General features: G+C 58.4%; 1 protein-coding gene across 1 annotated transcript in view; it reads right to left on the bottom strand.

Moving 5' to 3' along the window:
* Svp (COUP transcription factor 2) overlaps positions 1-15,263 on the bottom strand; it is an 85,399-nt gene that overhangs the window by 53,001 nt on the left and 17,135 nt on the right. Inside the window, exon 3 of the mRNA XM_076322813.1 lies at positions 1,220-1,771. Within this exon, the coding sequence (XP_076178928.1) occupies positions 1,220-1,771 (552 nt within the window). The remainder of the gene's footprint in view (positions 1-1,219; positions 1,772-15,263) is intronic.

The raw sequence follows: 15,263 nt of genomic DNA, 5'->3' as shown, positions 1-15,263 counted from the left end.
ACCCACCGCAACGATATCGGCCCGGGCCCCCGAACGCGGGAGGGCCCCCAATCGCGAGACCGCGTAAATCGAAACGGAATCCTCGGTAATTTTTTCCCTTGGACGTTCCGCTCCGATAATTTGGAAAGTCGAGCCGCCGTCGGTGGAAAGAAAAATCGAACCGGAGAGAAACCATCGTACGGAGGTTTTCGAAGGAATCGGTCGTATCGCGTAAACGCGGGCAGGAGGATTTTCGAGGTAGACGGTCTCGAACGATCGTATCGTATCGTTCGCTCGCGTTACGACCGGTAGTCCCGGAGATGGTCGCGATGCGGCGCGACTCGCGATTCCTCGAGGGACGGGAGTAGATGGCCCGGCGGATAATTACCGGGAACGGGAACGGGAACGCGCGAAACGAGAGAATCGAACGACGCGGGGAACGTTTAACGGTAACGGTCTTTTAAAGCGTCGTCGATTCGTGGAAACGTACTCGCGAGCGTCGCGCGTAAGTAAATAATATTCCATCAACGCGTTTCGTAATCGCGACGATCGTCGAACGGTTCGGGAAGAACGAGAGGCGAGGAGGGCCGAGAAAGAGCCCGAACGAGCTCGAACGCGAAGGGAGAGGGGAATCAGAACCGCGAGCGAGCATTGTCTCTCCGTTCGCTCGATGACGATCGTCGGCTCGTCGGCATTGTCGCCTCGGCGAATCTCGTCCAGCGAACGGCTGGAACGGGGATCGCGTCCTGGATGACAGTCGCGGCGATGGGCGATAACATCTTCGCGTCGATTAGACGAAGCCACACGAAGGAAGGCACGATCAACGGACGGGCCGAGAACGACCGAGCGAGCGAACGCCGCGCGTCAAGAGGGCCGTCGCGATCGGAGTTCTTCCGGCAGGGCTGCCACCGCTCGCGGGAACCATTGTCCCTTTCTAAGCTTCTCTAAGCTCGTCGAGGATCGAGCGTTCGCGCGACGACGACGGCGACGGCGACGGCGACGACAACGAGACGAGGCGAGACGAGGCGAGGCGAGGCGATGTTCGCCAGGAGCGAAGTCGGCTCTCGAGATAGGATCGTCGCGCGCCGGTTACGGAAGACGGAAAAGACGGGCGGCCGTGCCGTGCCGTGCCGTGCCGTGTCCGCGATACGACCACCGTCCGAGATAATCTCGTTCCCGGCGGAAATCGCTCACCGCGTACCTACGTCCCGATTTCGTTGCGCGAAACGGGAATAGTTACCTGTGGTGAAGAGGACGATGGCCTTCAGGCAACTGTACTCGGCGGAGTCGACGTGCAGGGCCTTCAGCTTTTCCACCTGTTCCTGAAAGATTCTGATGTGGTCCATGAACGCCACCACGCGATCCGCCGCCATCGGGGACGCGTGGAGACCGGCCGCGGCCAGCAGCGGGGCAACGTGGAGGGGCATCGAGCACTGGCTCGCGTTCAGCACGAACAACTCGCTCCAGACTAGCCTGAGCAGGGCGACCTGGTCCGTCACCTGGAGGTCCGGGAAGAACGGGATGTTCCTGGCCCACTCGACCGCCGAGAAGAGCAATCGGGCAGCGAGCTCGCAGATGTTGTCGATTCCCATGATGTTGTTCGGTTGCATACACTGTCCGTATCGCGAGGTCGGATACGGCTCCGCCCTCAGGAGCAGGCTAATGTACGAGGAGAGGTAAGAGTGACCGTTCAGGCTGGCGCACGCGACCGCGTCGCCGTTCGTCAGGGCGAACTGTCCGGGCAAACCTGGCAACGCCGGCTGCGACGGTGGCACTCGACCCCTTTGCACCGCTGCAACAAACAAGCGAACCAACACCGACTAGACTCGAGTTCTTACAAACGGTCGACGCGTCGACCGACCTCTTACCGTTCTTTCGCTCAACGGTTTCGGCCCTTCGACGCGCAAACGGATACGAGACCCGCGCTCTAGTAACTCCCGTTTCTTCGATCGAGAGCAACGACGTTTCGAACGGTCCTCGAATCTCGCGAGCGCGAACGAAATCGTCCCCTCGGCGGGTCCAAGGTTCTCCAAAGAGAACGAACCGAGTCTCGGACCGAGGGAACGACGCGTCGGTCCCCTTCCACGGGGACCGGCAAATATTGCGCGCGAGCAAACGCTCGAGACGCGAGAAGAAACAACGATCACCGCGTTCGCGGGAAAAAAACGAAAGGAAAGCTCGAGTCCTCGCGGACCGTTACGCGCTCGCGACGTATCCCGCGTTCCGCGGCGAGCGTTGGATCGCTCGGCGTTATTACCGCGGTTGATTTTTCGAGAGAGATGCCGCGATTACGCGGCGAGCGTCGTACAGATCGTATCTCCCTCCTCGAGTTTACTGTTAATCTTCGGTAATAAGCCGGACCATACGCTCGAGCGGAGTCGAGTAACGCGCACGGGGGGGTTAACTGTATTTCGAGTTACGCTCGCGCGGGCTTTCCGAGGATCGTCCGGGTCCGCTCGTCGAAAGAAAGCCGATCGCCGGGGAAAGGTTAAAGGAGAAGCCGAGGAGACGAAGAAACCGAGGGGGCGGGAATAGAATCCTCTCTCTTCCTCCCACGATCCCTCGGTATCTTCCTCTCGGTCTCTCTCCCTTCCTCCCTCCCTCTCTCTCGATCGGGTCTCGACGAGAAACGGCACCCTGCTGCGCACCGCCTGAATTCCAACCTCCGCCCCGCGGCTAACGAACACCGTCTCCGCTATCTTCTCGTCCTCCCGTACTCCCTTCCGCCCCTCGTCACCGTTCCTCCCGATCCTCGCCGCGTGCTTCACGGTTCCGGCGAAAAACCGAGGAGCCGGAGACATCGTTCCGCGCGCGTTCCACCGCGCCGAGGCTGGACGCGAGCGCGATCCGCGAAATCGCCGCCTCCTCGCTGGGACCGATCGCTCCCCTCTATCCTCCGCCTCCTCCTCTCGAAAGAATATCGCGTTCTCCGCGTTTCGCGTTTTCGAGCCTTCCCTTTCGAAACTTGTACCAGCTACACCGGAGTCGACGACCACGCGAAAAGAATACACCAGGATCGCGATGTTCCCTAAACGCGAAGAATCTCGTCCGCGCGAGTTCGACGACCGGTGGACGAAAACGTCGATGACTCGAGAATCGGTCTCGGGTTCCTCCGAAAACCCCTGAAAGCTCGCTCGGATAACGCCGAGAGCGCTCGACGCGGGTACGCCGGTCGAATCGTTCCGCGTATCGCGTAACCGAGAAATCGAGGGAAAATTCTAGCGAAGAGGACGCTCGCCGGGAGATTGCGCGTTATCGTCGCGTTCGAGGCGCGCGGTTATTTTTCTGCGGCGAGCGTTCGATCGTCGCGCCTAAATTCCTCGGTTCGCGACAACGGTGAATAATTGTTCGCGACGGGTCGTAGGTCGAGCGATCGCGAGGAAGGAGCGCGATCGCGCGCCTCCGACTTATCGAGGACGCGGGTTTTTCGTTCCAAAATCGAGGAGGAGAAGCGCCGGCGTTGGACGACTCGCGAAAATATCGTTCCCCGCGTCTCCGGTTTGCGCTCGAGTTTCGAGGCGACGATTCTCCTAACGAGAAGATCGAATCCTTCGGGGATCCGAGATCGGTAGGAAATTGGAGGCGTTCGAGCTCAAAGTCTCGAAACGGCGCGTACCGAGAAACCCGGCACGCACGGCCATAGAGAAATTCTCGGACACGGATTGATGGTGCCGACGCGAGCTCCGCGAGACGGACGGAGAGAGCGAGAGTGGGTCGAGAAAGCGGAACAGAGACCCGCCGAGGGAACGAGGAGGCCCTCTCTCGCTTTCCTCGTTCGACTCGCGCCAACCGCGCCAACCGCGCCAACCGTATTCGCGAGCGAGTATTCGTCTTCGCGCGATGCACAATGAGCGCCAGGCATCGTTCAAAATAATTATAAACATCGAGAAACGACGATCAATCTTCCGTTTCTCCTCTTCGATAATAAACGAATTACGGAGATGACGTAGACTCGGAAATAAAAGAACGCGAGGAGCGTACCGGCCGATGCGGCGCGGCGCGGCGCGGCGCGGCGCAGCGCAGCGCAGCGCGCGAGAGGCTACTCCGCGCGGGGGAGGGGGCAGAGGAGACGAATGGAACGGAACGGACGGAACGGAACGGACGGAGCAGGGAGGGCAGGAGCACCCGCGGAGCGCGTGATTTAAAATGCTAATTTTTTTCGTCCGCAGCGACAGCGCGTTGATTAAGACGATCGCGCGGCGAGCCGCGGCGCGCGGAAAGGAATTTCATTAGCGGCCGTGACGTACGGCTTAGAAATTTCACGCGGCGGAACGATACGCGCGAGGGCGCTCTTCCGTCGAACTCGAGACCGTGCGCGCGGTCGTTCCGCGGGGGCACCGGATACCCCGCGGAGAACGCGCGAGGATACACGATGGACCACGGAAATGGGAACGGATCGCGAAACCGGATCCTCGAATCTCGAATTGTCTCGGTGCAAAGATCCCGAAAATTTTCACGCCCGATCGGAAAGTTCCGCTTTCGATTTCCACCGCCTCGATTCGGACGTTTCGGCTCGCGCTCGGACGTTCGTCGACTCGTGGAATTTCATTGAATTTCGTTGCCTTCGCGAGGAGCTTCGATTCGGAACGAAACTAACTCGCTCGTAGCTTCGAGCAGCGAGTTCCTCGCTCGTTTCGTATTTTCCATCGCGCGTCGATATCCGACCGATCCACGTACGCGTACGTTTCGCCGCGTAACCGGGACACCGCCGTTCGACGGACTTTGCGAATACAGCGAGCCTAAGAAACGTGCCGCGCGAGAACCGAGGAATAAAGGAAGAGGAGGGACGTCTCGCGAAATCCGACTGCCTACAATTTCTCCGACGGTAACGACCTACATGGGCATCGGGACGAGGTCAATGGGTCGTTCGGTAGGTAGACGCGGGACGAACGAGCTCGAGTCTCGCCTTCTCCGTGGAAAACGTCCGCTCGCGGCCTCCTCGCGCACCGACGATCCGAAACTTTGTTCATTTTTACGCGTTCGAGCGCGGTGGGTATTCCTCGAGCGCTCCGGAAGCCTCCTTTCGCGAATTCGATGCCCGAGGAAGAAAATCCCGCGCGATCGTTACCAGCGTCTGTTCGTTTCGATACGGTGCTCCCAAAACGCGTAGAAACTTTGAGGATCTTCGGACGCGCGATTTATGTAACGCTCGCGGGCACGCTTCGGAATCTCCAAACCAGTTCTTTCGAAACGTCGGTCCACGGATATTTCGTAATCACGGGGAGAGGACGAATCGCTTTCCTCCGCGTCCCGTACCTTGTCCCGATCGCGGTTTTTCTCCTCGAAGTTCGCGCCTCTCGGGGTTGTTCCTCGTCGCTCCGAAATCTTCGTTTCTCGATTCGTCGTTTCTTTCGAGTTCTCTCGATCCCGTGCGCGTCCGATCGTCGACGACGAAGACGCGACCGATGTACGACGAACGCGCTCCGTTCGTTGCGAAACGTCCCGCTCCTCGTAACGCGCCTCGTATTCAGCGACGTCGCTCGCGAGGCACTTTCTCTCCTCGCCTTCGGTGTCGCCGATACCGCTTCTAACGGGAGATCGATCGCGCGATCCGCGAATAGCGCGTTAGAGCTCTCCGATTTTCGATCGGTCGGATCTTCCGTGCCTCGGATCGGAAACGAAACGAGACTCTCGAGACTAATTTTCGTGCGGACTTTCCCCTCGGAGGGAAAAAACGTTCGTCTCTCCTCTCCACCGGTCGTACCTCTGACAAGGTTCTCGTTCGAACGGTCCGAGTTTCGCGAGAGTCGGTCGCGATGTATTTTGAAAACGTCTCGAACGTGTCCGATGACGCGGTGTTTTCGATCGAGAGGTTCGCTTCGAATTTCGACGCGCCATCCGGACCGGTTTCGGTGTTCGGCCTTCCGTTGCTATCGACTCGAGCGTAAATTCGACGCCGAAAAATGTCCCATTGACCCGAGGAGCCGAACCTCTCGTTCGAGGTCTATTAGGATCGGTCGGATAATTGCTCCAAATAGAGATTACAGAGGCGCGCATCGTTCGGTACTAATTCTCCGCGCGCGGGTTCCGACGATAAATAAACACCTACGCGAGACCCTGCGGCGGACCCGCAACGAAACGGGCCGGCGATGGGAAGAACGCTTCCCGGCTTCTACCCGAGTCCCCCCTTTCGGTCTCCGTTCCTCCGGCGCGTCTCGCCGCTCTTCGGTCGTCCCTCGATTTTTTCGCCGGCCGATTCTCAGCGGGAAGGAGTCCGTTCAGCGCTCGGTCGACCGACCGAATTCGATCGTTCGCGGAAAACCCCTGGATCGCGTTTCTCGATCGGAGAGAGACTCGTCCGATCGGCGAAGCTTCGCAACGGCTAGGCTACCCGGTCGCGTTTCGTGACACGGAAGTCGAGCGTATCGACGAGGAAAGAGAATCGACCGAGAGACCGGCCGGATCGAGAGGAGAGGAGAGGAGAAAGAGCCAGCCGCGTATCGCGTGGCCGATGCAACACGGAATCATTTTTACGCGGCTAATAAGCGGGTGCTCGTCCCCTCGAGCGGCAGTTCCGGCTCGAAGGTGCCGAGCCAAAGAGTAGGCGGCCGGTGAGAAGCGCCGCGAGTCGATGCTATTAAGATTTCCGTATCGTCGTCCCGTTACCGCGACTACGACGCTCTCTCCCCGCTTCGCCGCTCGCTTCTCTCTCCTCGACCGCTGCCCGTTACGGAATCCTCCTCCGAATCGTCCACGTCGGCCTCGAAACCGATTCGGCGTTCGAACCTACGACTCGAGCCGAGGCGTCCGAGCGGAAAATTCGACGCGGTGCCTCCGCTCGGAAACCGGTGACGCAACGCGCGATCGACCGGAAAGAGAACCGATTCCACCCAAGACGAGGAATCGCCCGGAGTACCACGGACCGGAACCACCTTCCGAATCGACGACGCGACCTTTTCGCGAGAAAGGTACCGCGAGACGTTTCGTGGTACGCTTCGTTACCGAGAAACGTCGCGCGTATAAATTACACGGTCGTCCGGGACGACCGTGAATCGGCGAGAAAAACGTACAGTCGGAATTTTCGTCCCCTCGCGCGGCGACACGGTCGGTGGAACGAAAAAAGGGGCAACGAGAGCGTCCCGAGGTATTGCCGGAGGTAAGAGAGAGAGAGATCGGGCAAGGAGGAGGACAACGCGGAAACCGCGCAACGCGTCGCGCATCGATCTTCCGAAACTCTTTCGACGGTGTTCGCTCGTCCCCGGAACTCGCTACCGAGGCACTCGGCTCGGTCTTCGAGTCGCAAACCGGTTATTCGCGCGGAACGTCTGGAAAATTGGAAACCGTACGGACCGCGATCTTTTCGATCGATATCGCGGATCGATCGATCGGTTATCGCCGTAGTTCGCGTCGCGCAACCGTTGCTCCTCGCGAGGGAAGGGACGTTCGTTCGTTCGACGGAATCCGGCGCTGGAAGAAATTTTCCGCGTCGCCCCGGGGGACTCGGTTTCCAAGGTCGTTCCGGTTTCGTTCCGCGGATACTCGATAGGAAGAATCTCGTTCGCGGGAATAGGTTGCGAGTATCGACGCGAAGATCCGATCGGAAGTTTCTCAGCGGTCCCCGGTGGATCGAGAACGCGCGGTGCGAGACGGACGCGGAGAGTCTCGCGGATTTTTCGACTCGACGCCCGCTCGTCGAATAAAAGCTGGCATTCCCGAGAGCCTTTCTGTATCGTTATTCCGGGCTAATAAACGTCTATCCACCTTTCGCGGGAGGGGGCGTACGCGCGTTGCAAAACGAGGAGAACGACATCGGACGGAGGTATGGAACGCGGGCGAAGAAAAGGAACGGGGCGAGCCGGGGAGGAGGACGGACGGACGGGAGGGCAGCCAGGAAGGAAGGAAGGAAGAGAAGAGGAGAACCGCGGACTCGAGAGCGAGAGAAGCCTTCGGAGAGGGAGAAAGAGATCCGAAATACACCTGCGGATCGAGACGGGCGGAGAACCAGTCGACGCGGAATAACTGGTATTAATACGTCACGTAATTACCGTGCGAGGGGTACCTATAGCGACGTAGGTGTGCGTGTGTACAGTTGCCGTTGCCCCGGCAGGGCAACCGAGGCGAGTTCGACCGAACGAACGAGCGACCGAGCGACCGAACGAGCGAACGAGCGAACAACCGAGCGACCGAGCGAGCGAGCGAGCGAGCGCGCGTAAACCCACCGCGCACCGGTTCGAGACGAGTCGAGTCGAGTCTAAGAGACTCGCGGAAGATGGCGAGAGAATATGCATCGTGGCAGCCAGTTTCCAAGCGAGCGGAGGTCGCTCCGGGCCATGCTTCTGTTCCGAGCCATTATGATAATTTCGCCGGAAAGAAGGTTACCGACTTGGGCCCTCGGCGATTACCCTCGCCGTGCTCGCCTTCCAGCGAGGATCCCGCTCGCGCTCACCCATGGACGAGAATGGACGAGAATGGACGCGATGCGCCGGTGGCTCGCCATTATTCTCCCGCCACCGCCACCGACTCCACCGCCTCCACCGCCTCCACCGCCTCCATCGCCGTCGCGTAGCGTCGCGTCGTTGCGTCGAATCGACGCTATCGGTATCGCCGAAGCGAATCGCGCTCCTTTCGACGTTTCCTCGTTTCCGCGATTCGCCGCGAAACTCTCCTCAAAGTTCTTCCAATCGTGCCTCGCCAATTTCGGTTCGATTCGAACTCGAGGGAATCCTTTTTCTCTCTACTCTCCTCTTCGCGTCTACTCTCGAGAAGCGTCGCGAACGTCGCGGGTACGTTTCGATCGTTGGACGAGGACGAACGCGGAAACCGTGTACGGAGAAAATATCGCAGTCGGGTTTCTCGAAGCGTCGGATGGAAGCGAGAACGACGGAGAACGGAGAACGGAGAACGGCGATATCATCGCGCGCATCTTCGCCGTAACCCGTTACTCGTAGAAGCGCAAATTAGAAGATACAAAGCCGGGCCGAGCGGAGCTGGTCGGGACGGGACGGGACGGGGAACGGGGGATCTCGAGAGCGGCGTCGAAGATCCGGAAAAGAACGAAAGAGACGAACGCGGAGATTCGAAAGGGAAAGGATCGGACGGCGTTACGAGGGGTTACGCGCGTCCAGGAGAGTGGAAAGAGGAACGAGGAGACAAGGATAAGGGAGAAGAGAGGAGCGTAAAGGTAGAAAGGAGGAGAAGCGGAGAGGGCAGCGCGCGCGGCCAGTGGGCCCGCCTAACATTCCCACGGTGTCTGCTCGCGGCGAGGCCTCCGCTCGCATGCTACTCGACGGTACGGTCTTGCGTTGCGCGAGCAACGTCGAGGTTGAGGAAGGTACAACGAACGGACTCGAGGAGAAGACGAAACGGAACGGAACGAGAACGAGCGCGAGAACGAGAATGGGAACGAGAACGAGAACTAGAACGGGAACGAGAACGAGAACGAGAACGAGAACGAGAACGAGAACGAGAACGAGAACGAGAACGAGAACGAGAACGAGACCGAGAACGAGAACGAGAACGAGAACGAGAACGAGAACGAGATCGAAAGGAGAAGCGAGTCGACGAGTCGGGCGTGTCTCGCGAAAGAGAAGGACGCCGGAGGGAGGGAGGGAGGGAGGGACCGCGCGAGAATCGCGTACGGGCCGCGTTATTAATATCCGCTTTCTTCGGTTCGCCTCCGGTCTCGGGTCGATTCGCGAACGAGCACCGAGCCGGTAGTTATCGCTCTTTACGGTTAACCGCGCGAGAACCGCCGAAAATCCTCCCTATCGAGGAAAAACCCCACCGTGACCTCGAAACCGAGACCCCGTCCCGTCCCGTCCCGTCCCGTCCCGTTCCGTAGCGTCCCGTCCGACCCTCCGATTACGCGTAATCGCGCGAATCGTCCACGAGGATTGCGTGGGAGCCTCCCGGCCGAGGAATTTCTCCCAGCGATGTCCTTCCTCCGTTCCGGTTCGCGGCCGAGAGAACGCTCTTTTGACCTACTGTCTTTCGAACCGTCCCACGCTCGACGCGACCGCTTTCGGACCGTGATTCGCTCCAACGTCCGATTCTCCTTCCTTCGCTCCCTTCCTCTTTCGTTCCCTTGGTTCCCGAGCCTCCTCGGTTTCACCGAGTCTTCGACTTTCCACCGTGCATCGATTCCCTCGTCTCGTCGAGCTCCGTTCGCGACTCTCGACCCCTTCGATTCCCGCCAATTTCCAGCTGACCCGGGAACTTGGACTCGATCGACGCAAAAGAGGCGACATCGCAAACGGAGAAACTTGTGGCGATTTTCCAGCTCGATCCGTCGCGAATTCGAGGCGGTTGGAACGTTCTCGTTCGCGGCGGTAACGACGCTGGAACCGTGGAACGCGCGCGAATGGACGGGTTAGTCGCGTATCTGCCCACGTCTATCGGGGACTGGTTCGCGACGCAAGGCAGGTGAGTTTTACGAGGTAACGGCTGTTGCGATATTTGCATCGCGCTCTTTTCTCCGACTGGAATTGCTTTCCCCTTCCTTCCGTTATTCCTACCTTCTCTCTTTCTCTCTCTCGCTCTCTCTCTCGGTTTCGTCTCGCTCTCCTTCTCTTTCTCTCCGCCTCGAGTATTCCCGTCGCGATCGCGACTCTCCGTCGAACTCGCTCGATCGTTCGACTCGACTTCACCGAGACGAAGTATCGTGGAAAGTAGCCATCGATTTTCGGCGAGCGTTTCTCGTAGATGCGTCGCAAGATCTACGATCCTCGTACGGCTCGATATTGTTATCGTTGTTATCGTTAACGTTGCTATTGTTACGCGACAGCGACAGGAACCGCGAGAAGCGATCGTTTCGGTAAAACGGAACCGAACGGCGTTCCGGAAAAGAAAAACCTACGAAACGATCGTAAAGGTTCGCGGAGACGATAACGCTCTTAATTGGATCGCGAGGAGCGCACATCGCGTTACGGAACACGGATATTTTCCTCGACGGTGCGCGAGAGACGCGAAATTTAATTAATCGCGAAAGAAGCGAACGTTTCGATTTGCCCGGTAAAGGGGATATCGACGTTCCTCGTCGGTGCGAGATCGATTTCTCGCGATGCACGATGGACGAATCGTAGGCTTTGTCGCTCGTTCGTTCAACGTTGACGAGATCGTTCTTCCGAGTCGTAGTTCGAGTACGCGTATCGCGAACGTTCCTTTCGTTGGAAAGCTTCTCTCGCGTCTCGAAAACGAACGATCGCGGTAGCCCGTTTCACGCGGACGCGCGAAATTCTACGCCGATCCGCGTCGCGTGCAACGCTCGAGGAACGCTCGGTATTCCCTCGTAGCGCGAGAAGAAACCGGGAGAGGACCGTTCGAAGAAACGAAGCTCGGCTAGGAGAAGAGTAGCGCGCGTGACTGCGCATCGATGTTTCTACGGTGATCGGCAAAGGACACAGAAAGAGAGACGAGCGGAGAACGAGCGCGTCGGTGGGTGTGCGCAAACCCGACCAACGTGGCGCTGACCGCCTTTTCCGAGTGAACTTTCACATTCTGATCGCGCGAGAGCTCCGACAGCCTCGAAGGTCGCCTCTGGTAGCTCCCGGTCGAGCGCGAGCGCGAGCGCGTTTAGCGTACGCGCGAGTACGTTCCCCGCGCGCGCGCCTCAGCCGTACAGCGAGCGAGAAAGACTCGGACGAATCGCTCGCGACGAACGCCACGGAGCGGAAACGACGCACGAAAATTCCTGGCCCTCTCGCTGTGCGCTTCCCACGGGGCGTCGCGAAGGACAGGAGTCGGTTCTCGAGTCGCGGGACGGAGCGTCGTCGAGCGTCCGAGAAACGAGCGCCGTTACAGCGAATAAAACTCGTCGTTCCGGCAGGAAGCCAGGGGCAGGCAGGGGGACGAGCGCGAAACGCGAGCCGAAAGGAAAGTTTACCTAGATGTCGAGCAGGGGGAACGAACAAAGGGTAATACGGGCTACGGTGGACCTTGCACCGTTCTGAATATGCATAACGAGCCCGAGTTCCGATCGCAATCCCCCACGAACGGTGTCAGGTACTCTTGACCCGACGACAGTTTTGTCATGGTAATGCCTACTTTGTATTTTAATGGTCGGAAAGAGATTATGCGAGTAAACACGGCCGACCGAGCGCTGCGCCTCGCGTTAACGATTTCGTTCGCGACGCTTCTTTTTTTTTCACAACGCGCTACCTCCAATCCGTGGTAAAACGAGCGGACGTCGACCCGACCGACCAAATTTTCCCAACGAGTCGCGCTCTCGACCGATCGAAACCATCGCGCGCTCCTCCTTCGGCTCTGGTTTTCGAGAAACCGCAAAAGAGATCACCGAGACGCGTAAACGAGTAGGAAACAACGATTCGCGGGTCTAGGACCGATTCGATCACTTTGGGGCTCACCGAACAGGTGTGCGTCGAACTTGCGTACGAATCGGGGTTGTTGTACCTCTACGATTGTCTTTTCGACGACCGCGACAAGTTTACGTCTCAAATCGGAGATTTTAGAAGGTTTTTAGAACCCGAGTACGTTTCGAGCGAACCTTTCTCGTCGAAACTAGGCGGACCGATCGATCGTGACTTCGATTTCTCGCGAGCGAGCGAACGAGCGTCCGATTCGAAAAAAGAAAGGAACGACGAAACGGATCCGCCGAAAGTCGACGGCCGAGCGAACGAGAGGAAGGTACCGCGGCGACGCGACGCCTCCCCGCCGCTATTAATCGTAATCAGCGCCGTCTTGGAATCCCGTCAAAGTCGTCCGCGTTTATACAGAGCCGTCTTTGCTCGCATTCGTTGCCTCGGGGGATCTCGCGGATCGATTTGTCGGTACTAGCGCGTAACGGAACGATGTTGGTCGTCGTCGTCGTCGTCGTCGTCGTCGTCGATGTTCTCGTTTGCACGGCAGCTTCCTTGGAAGTCTCGAGGTCGTTCTCGTTTTCTACGTTTTCCTCGTCCCGACGACGAAACGTCTCGCCTGTGAATTTACGGGGAACGCTACGCGGAAACGATCGATCAACGATTTTAATCGTCGACGCGGCCCGTGTTTGCGCGCACGTATCGATTCGATTGGGATCGATGCGCTTCGTCCTCGCTTTTCGACGTTTACCGTGCCACGGATGCGAACGATACGCTCGAGACACCATCGAGATTCTTACACCTCCGTTTCGTATCAAAATTTCTATTTTTTTGCACGCGCTTTCGTCCCGAAGAGCCACGCTTCTCGCGTCCTCGATCTTCGACTCTTTCGATGTATCTTTTGCGAAGTTTCGTTGTCGGTTAAACGATCCCTCGTAATCTCTTTAATTTCGTTCGCGCAATGTTTTTATTTTTCTGCAACTCGATACGTTTATCGCTCTTCGGTAAATAAATAAATAAAAAGCGGACAAGTAACCGCTGTAGGAGGTATCGCGATAGTCTCGCAACGCTGTTTCTAAAAGTAAACTCGAGCGAGGCAACGATTCGGAGTGCTCGACGACCGACCGGTGGATCGCTCGAGCGTGTTCGAACAAACGCGCGTACACTTCGTTTTCGAAAATCGACTCTCGAGCGTCGACGAATTTCACCGGGAATTACCCGCGCGCGTGATCGAAGAGGAGGCGATCGACGAGCCATCGACGAGCCATCGACAGCGATGCTCCGGCGTGCGTCTCGCGGAGCGATTCTGCGCGCGAACGTTAATTTCGAACGCAAATACACGGGTGGTGCAAAAACGCGGTCTCGTCGTAAATCGTTCGGCGCGGGTCTCGACGAGCCGGCAAGACCGTTCGAAACGCTCGAATCGAATCTCGATGGCTGTACGGTGTCCGTGGTTGCGTTTCGCGCGGAACGTCCTCCGTTTCTTCGAACGCGTGGATCGAGGTCGAAGGTCGCTCGGTTTTTTTTCCAACGACGCGAACGCGTACCCGGTCGATCGGTTTAGCGAACGTCGCGAACGTTTTTTTTTCGTTTCTTAGCCGCGCGCTTAGTAGACCTTTGGAACGAATCCTTCGTTTCGCTCGGAATCCTTCTGGTCGCGCAACAACGACGACGAAACGATCTCTCGAAGGTTCTCGCGGTCGTCGAGCGCTTAATTTTGGGTCGCGACGTTTCGTCACCTGGTCGCGATCGAGATCGAGCCAAACGCTACTCGAGCGACCTTTTCTCCTTTCGACGACTCGGAAGGTTCTCGCGCGCGGAAAACCGTGATCGTCGAGCCCCGCCCGTTCGGCTCCCCGCTTCTTCGTTTCGGATTCCCCGGGGGACGAACCTTTATCCGGCGTTATCGGTCCGCTCGAAGCGGACACGGAGCCGAACCATTCGCCGCGACGAGGAGAACCTCGGAGAATCGAGGATCGACCGCCGGCCGGATTACTAATCATTTCCCGGGTCCGAGAAACCTCGCTAATTGATTAAAGTCACGATCCTGACCCTGCCGTAATATCGGCAATCTCTTGTTGGCGCACGCTGGGGAGAAAGGTAGACATCGGGGACAGAGAAAAACGTACAGGACGGAGAGAAAGAGCGGACCGCGGGACGAAAAAGAAAGGGCAAGAAGCGCGAGAGTATAGACGCTGCTCTCGCTCTCTCTCTCGCTCTCGGTTCGTCCGTTCGTACGGTGGCCTCGCGTAATTTTTACCATCCCGGTCGATCTCGGTTCCTCCCGTCCCTTTTTTACGTTCTCGTCCTTTCGGTTCGGATCGGTTCGGTCGGTCCGAAGGTTCGTTCGAGCGGGCCGAGCGTCCGCTTCGGTCGTCCAGCCATTGTTGCGTCGTTCCAGCCCGGCAAGGGAAACAATGTCTAATTTCGGTTAATGCGGCCATAATGGGCATCGTCGTTGCATCGCCGTGCCGCGCGCTTCGACGCCGAGAGAGATAAGTGAAATCCAGCTCGGCGCACCGGCGCGGGCTCCGCATCGATAGCGCTCGTCCACCGGCCGCGCGTCTCTCTCGCGGACCGATATCGACCCTTTCCACTTCCCGTTTATTTTTTTTTTTTTTTCTTACGCGCGCGGCACGTTTTTGCTCCGTCGTTCGATCGGCCAACATTTTCGTGCCTCGACGACAAGGTCTCGGAACGGTAGCGGTGAGAGGACATCTCGTAAATTTGTCGCGCGCGGGACCTACCGGTGCCCGGTCGGGGCTCGTGGTCCGCGAACGAGGCCCTCGCGAGGACTCTCGGTCGCAGGGAGCTCGCGGGCCGAAAAGGATCGCGGTGGTTCCCACGCGAGCTCCGCGAACGCTCCGAGCGCGGAATTTGTCGGCGCGGCGACTCGCCGAGAACGGAATCGAACGAAATCGGAGGCTCGCGGTGCTTCCTCGGCTCGGCTCGGCTCGGCTCGGCTCGGTGGAGAGTTTCTCGCGGCACGCGAAGTCGCGGTCGTTTTCGAAGCTACCGAGACGAGGAGGA

The sequence above is a fragment of the Ptiloglossa arizonensis genome, chromosome 11 (genome assembly GCF_051014685.1).
Source record: "Ptiloglossa arizonensis isolate GNS036 chromosome 11, iyPtiAriz1_principal, whole genome shotgun sequence".
Classification (NCBI taxonomy): Eukaryota; Metazoa; Arthropoda; class Insecta; order Hymenoptera; family Colletidae; genus Ptiloglossa; species Ptiloglossa arizonensis.
Note: the sequence above shows the minus strand (reverse complement) of the source record. Positions and strands in the feature narration are given on the sequence as shown.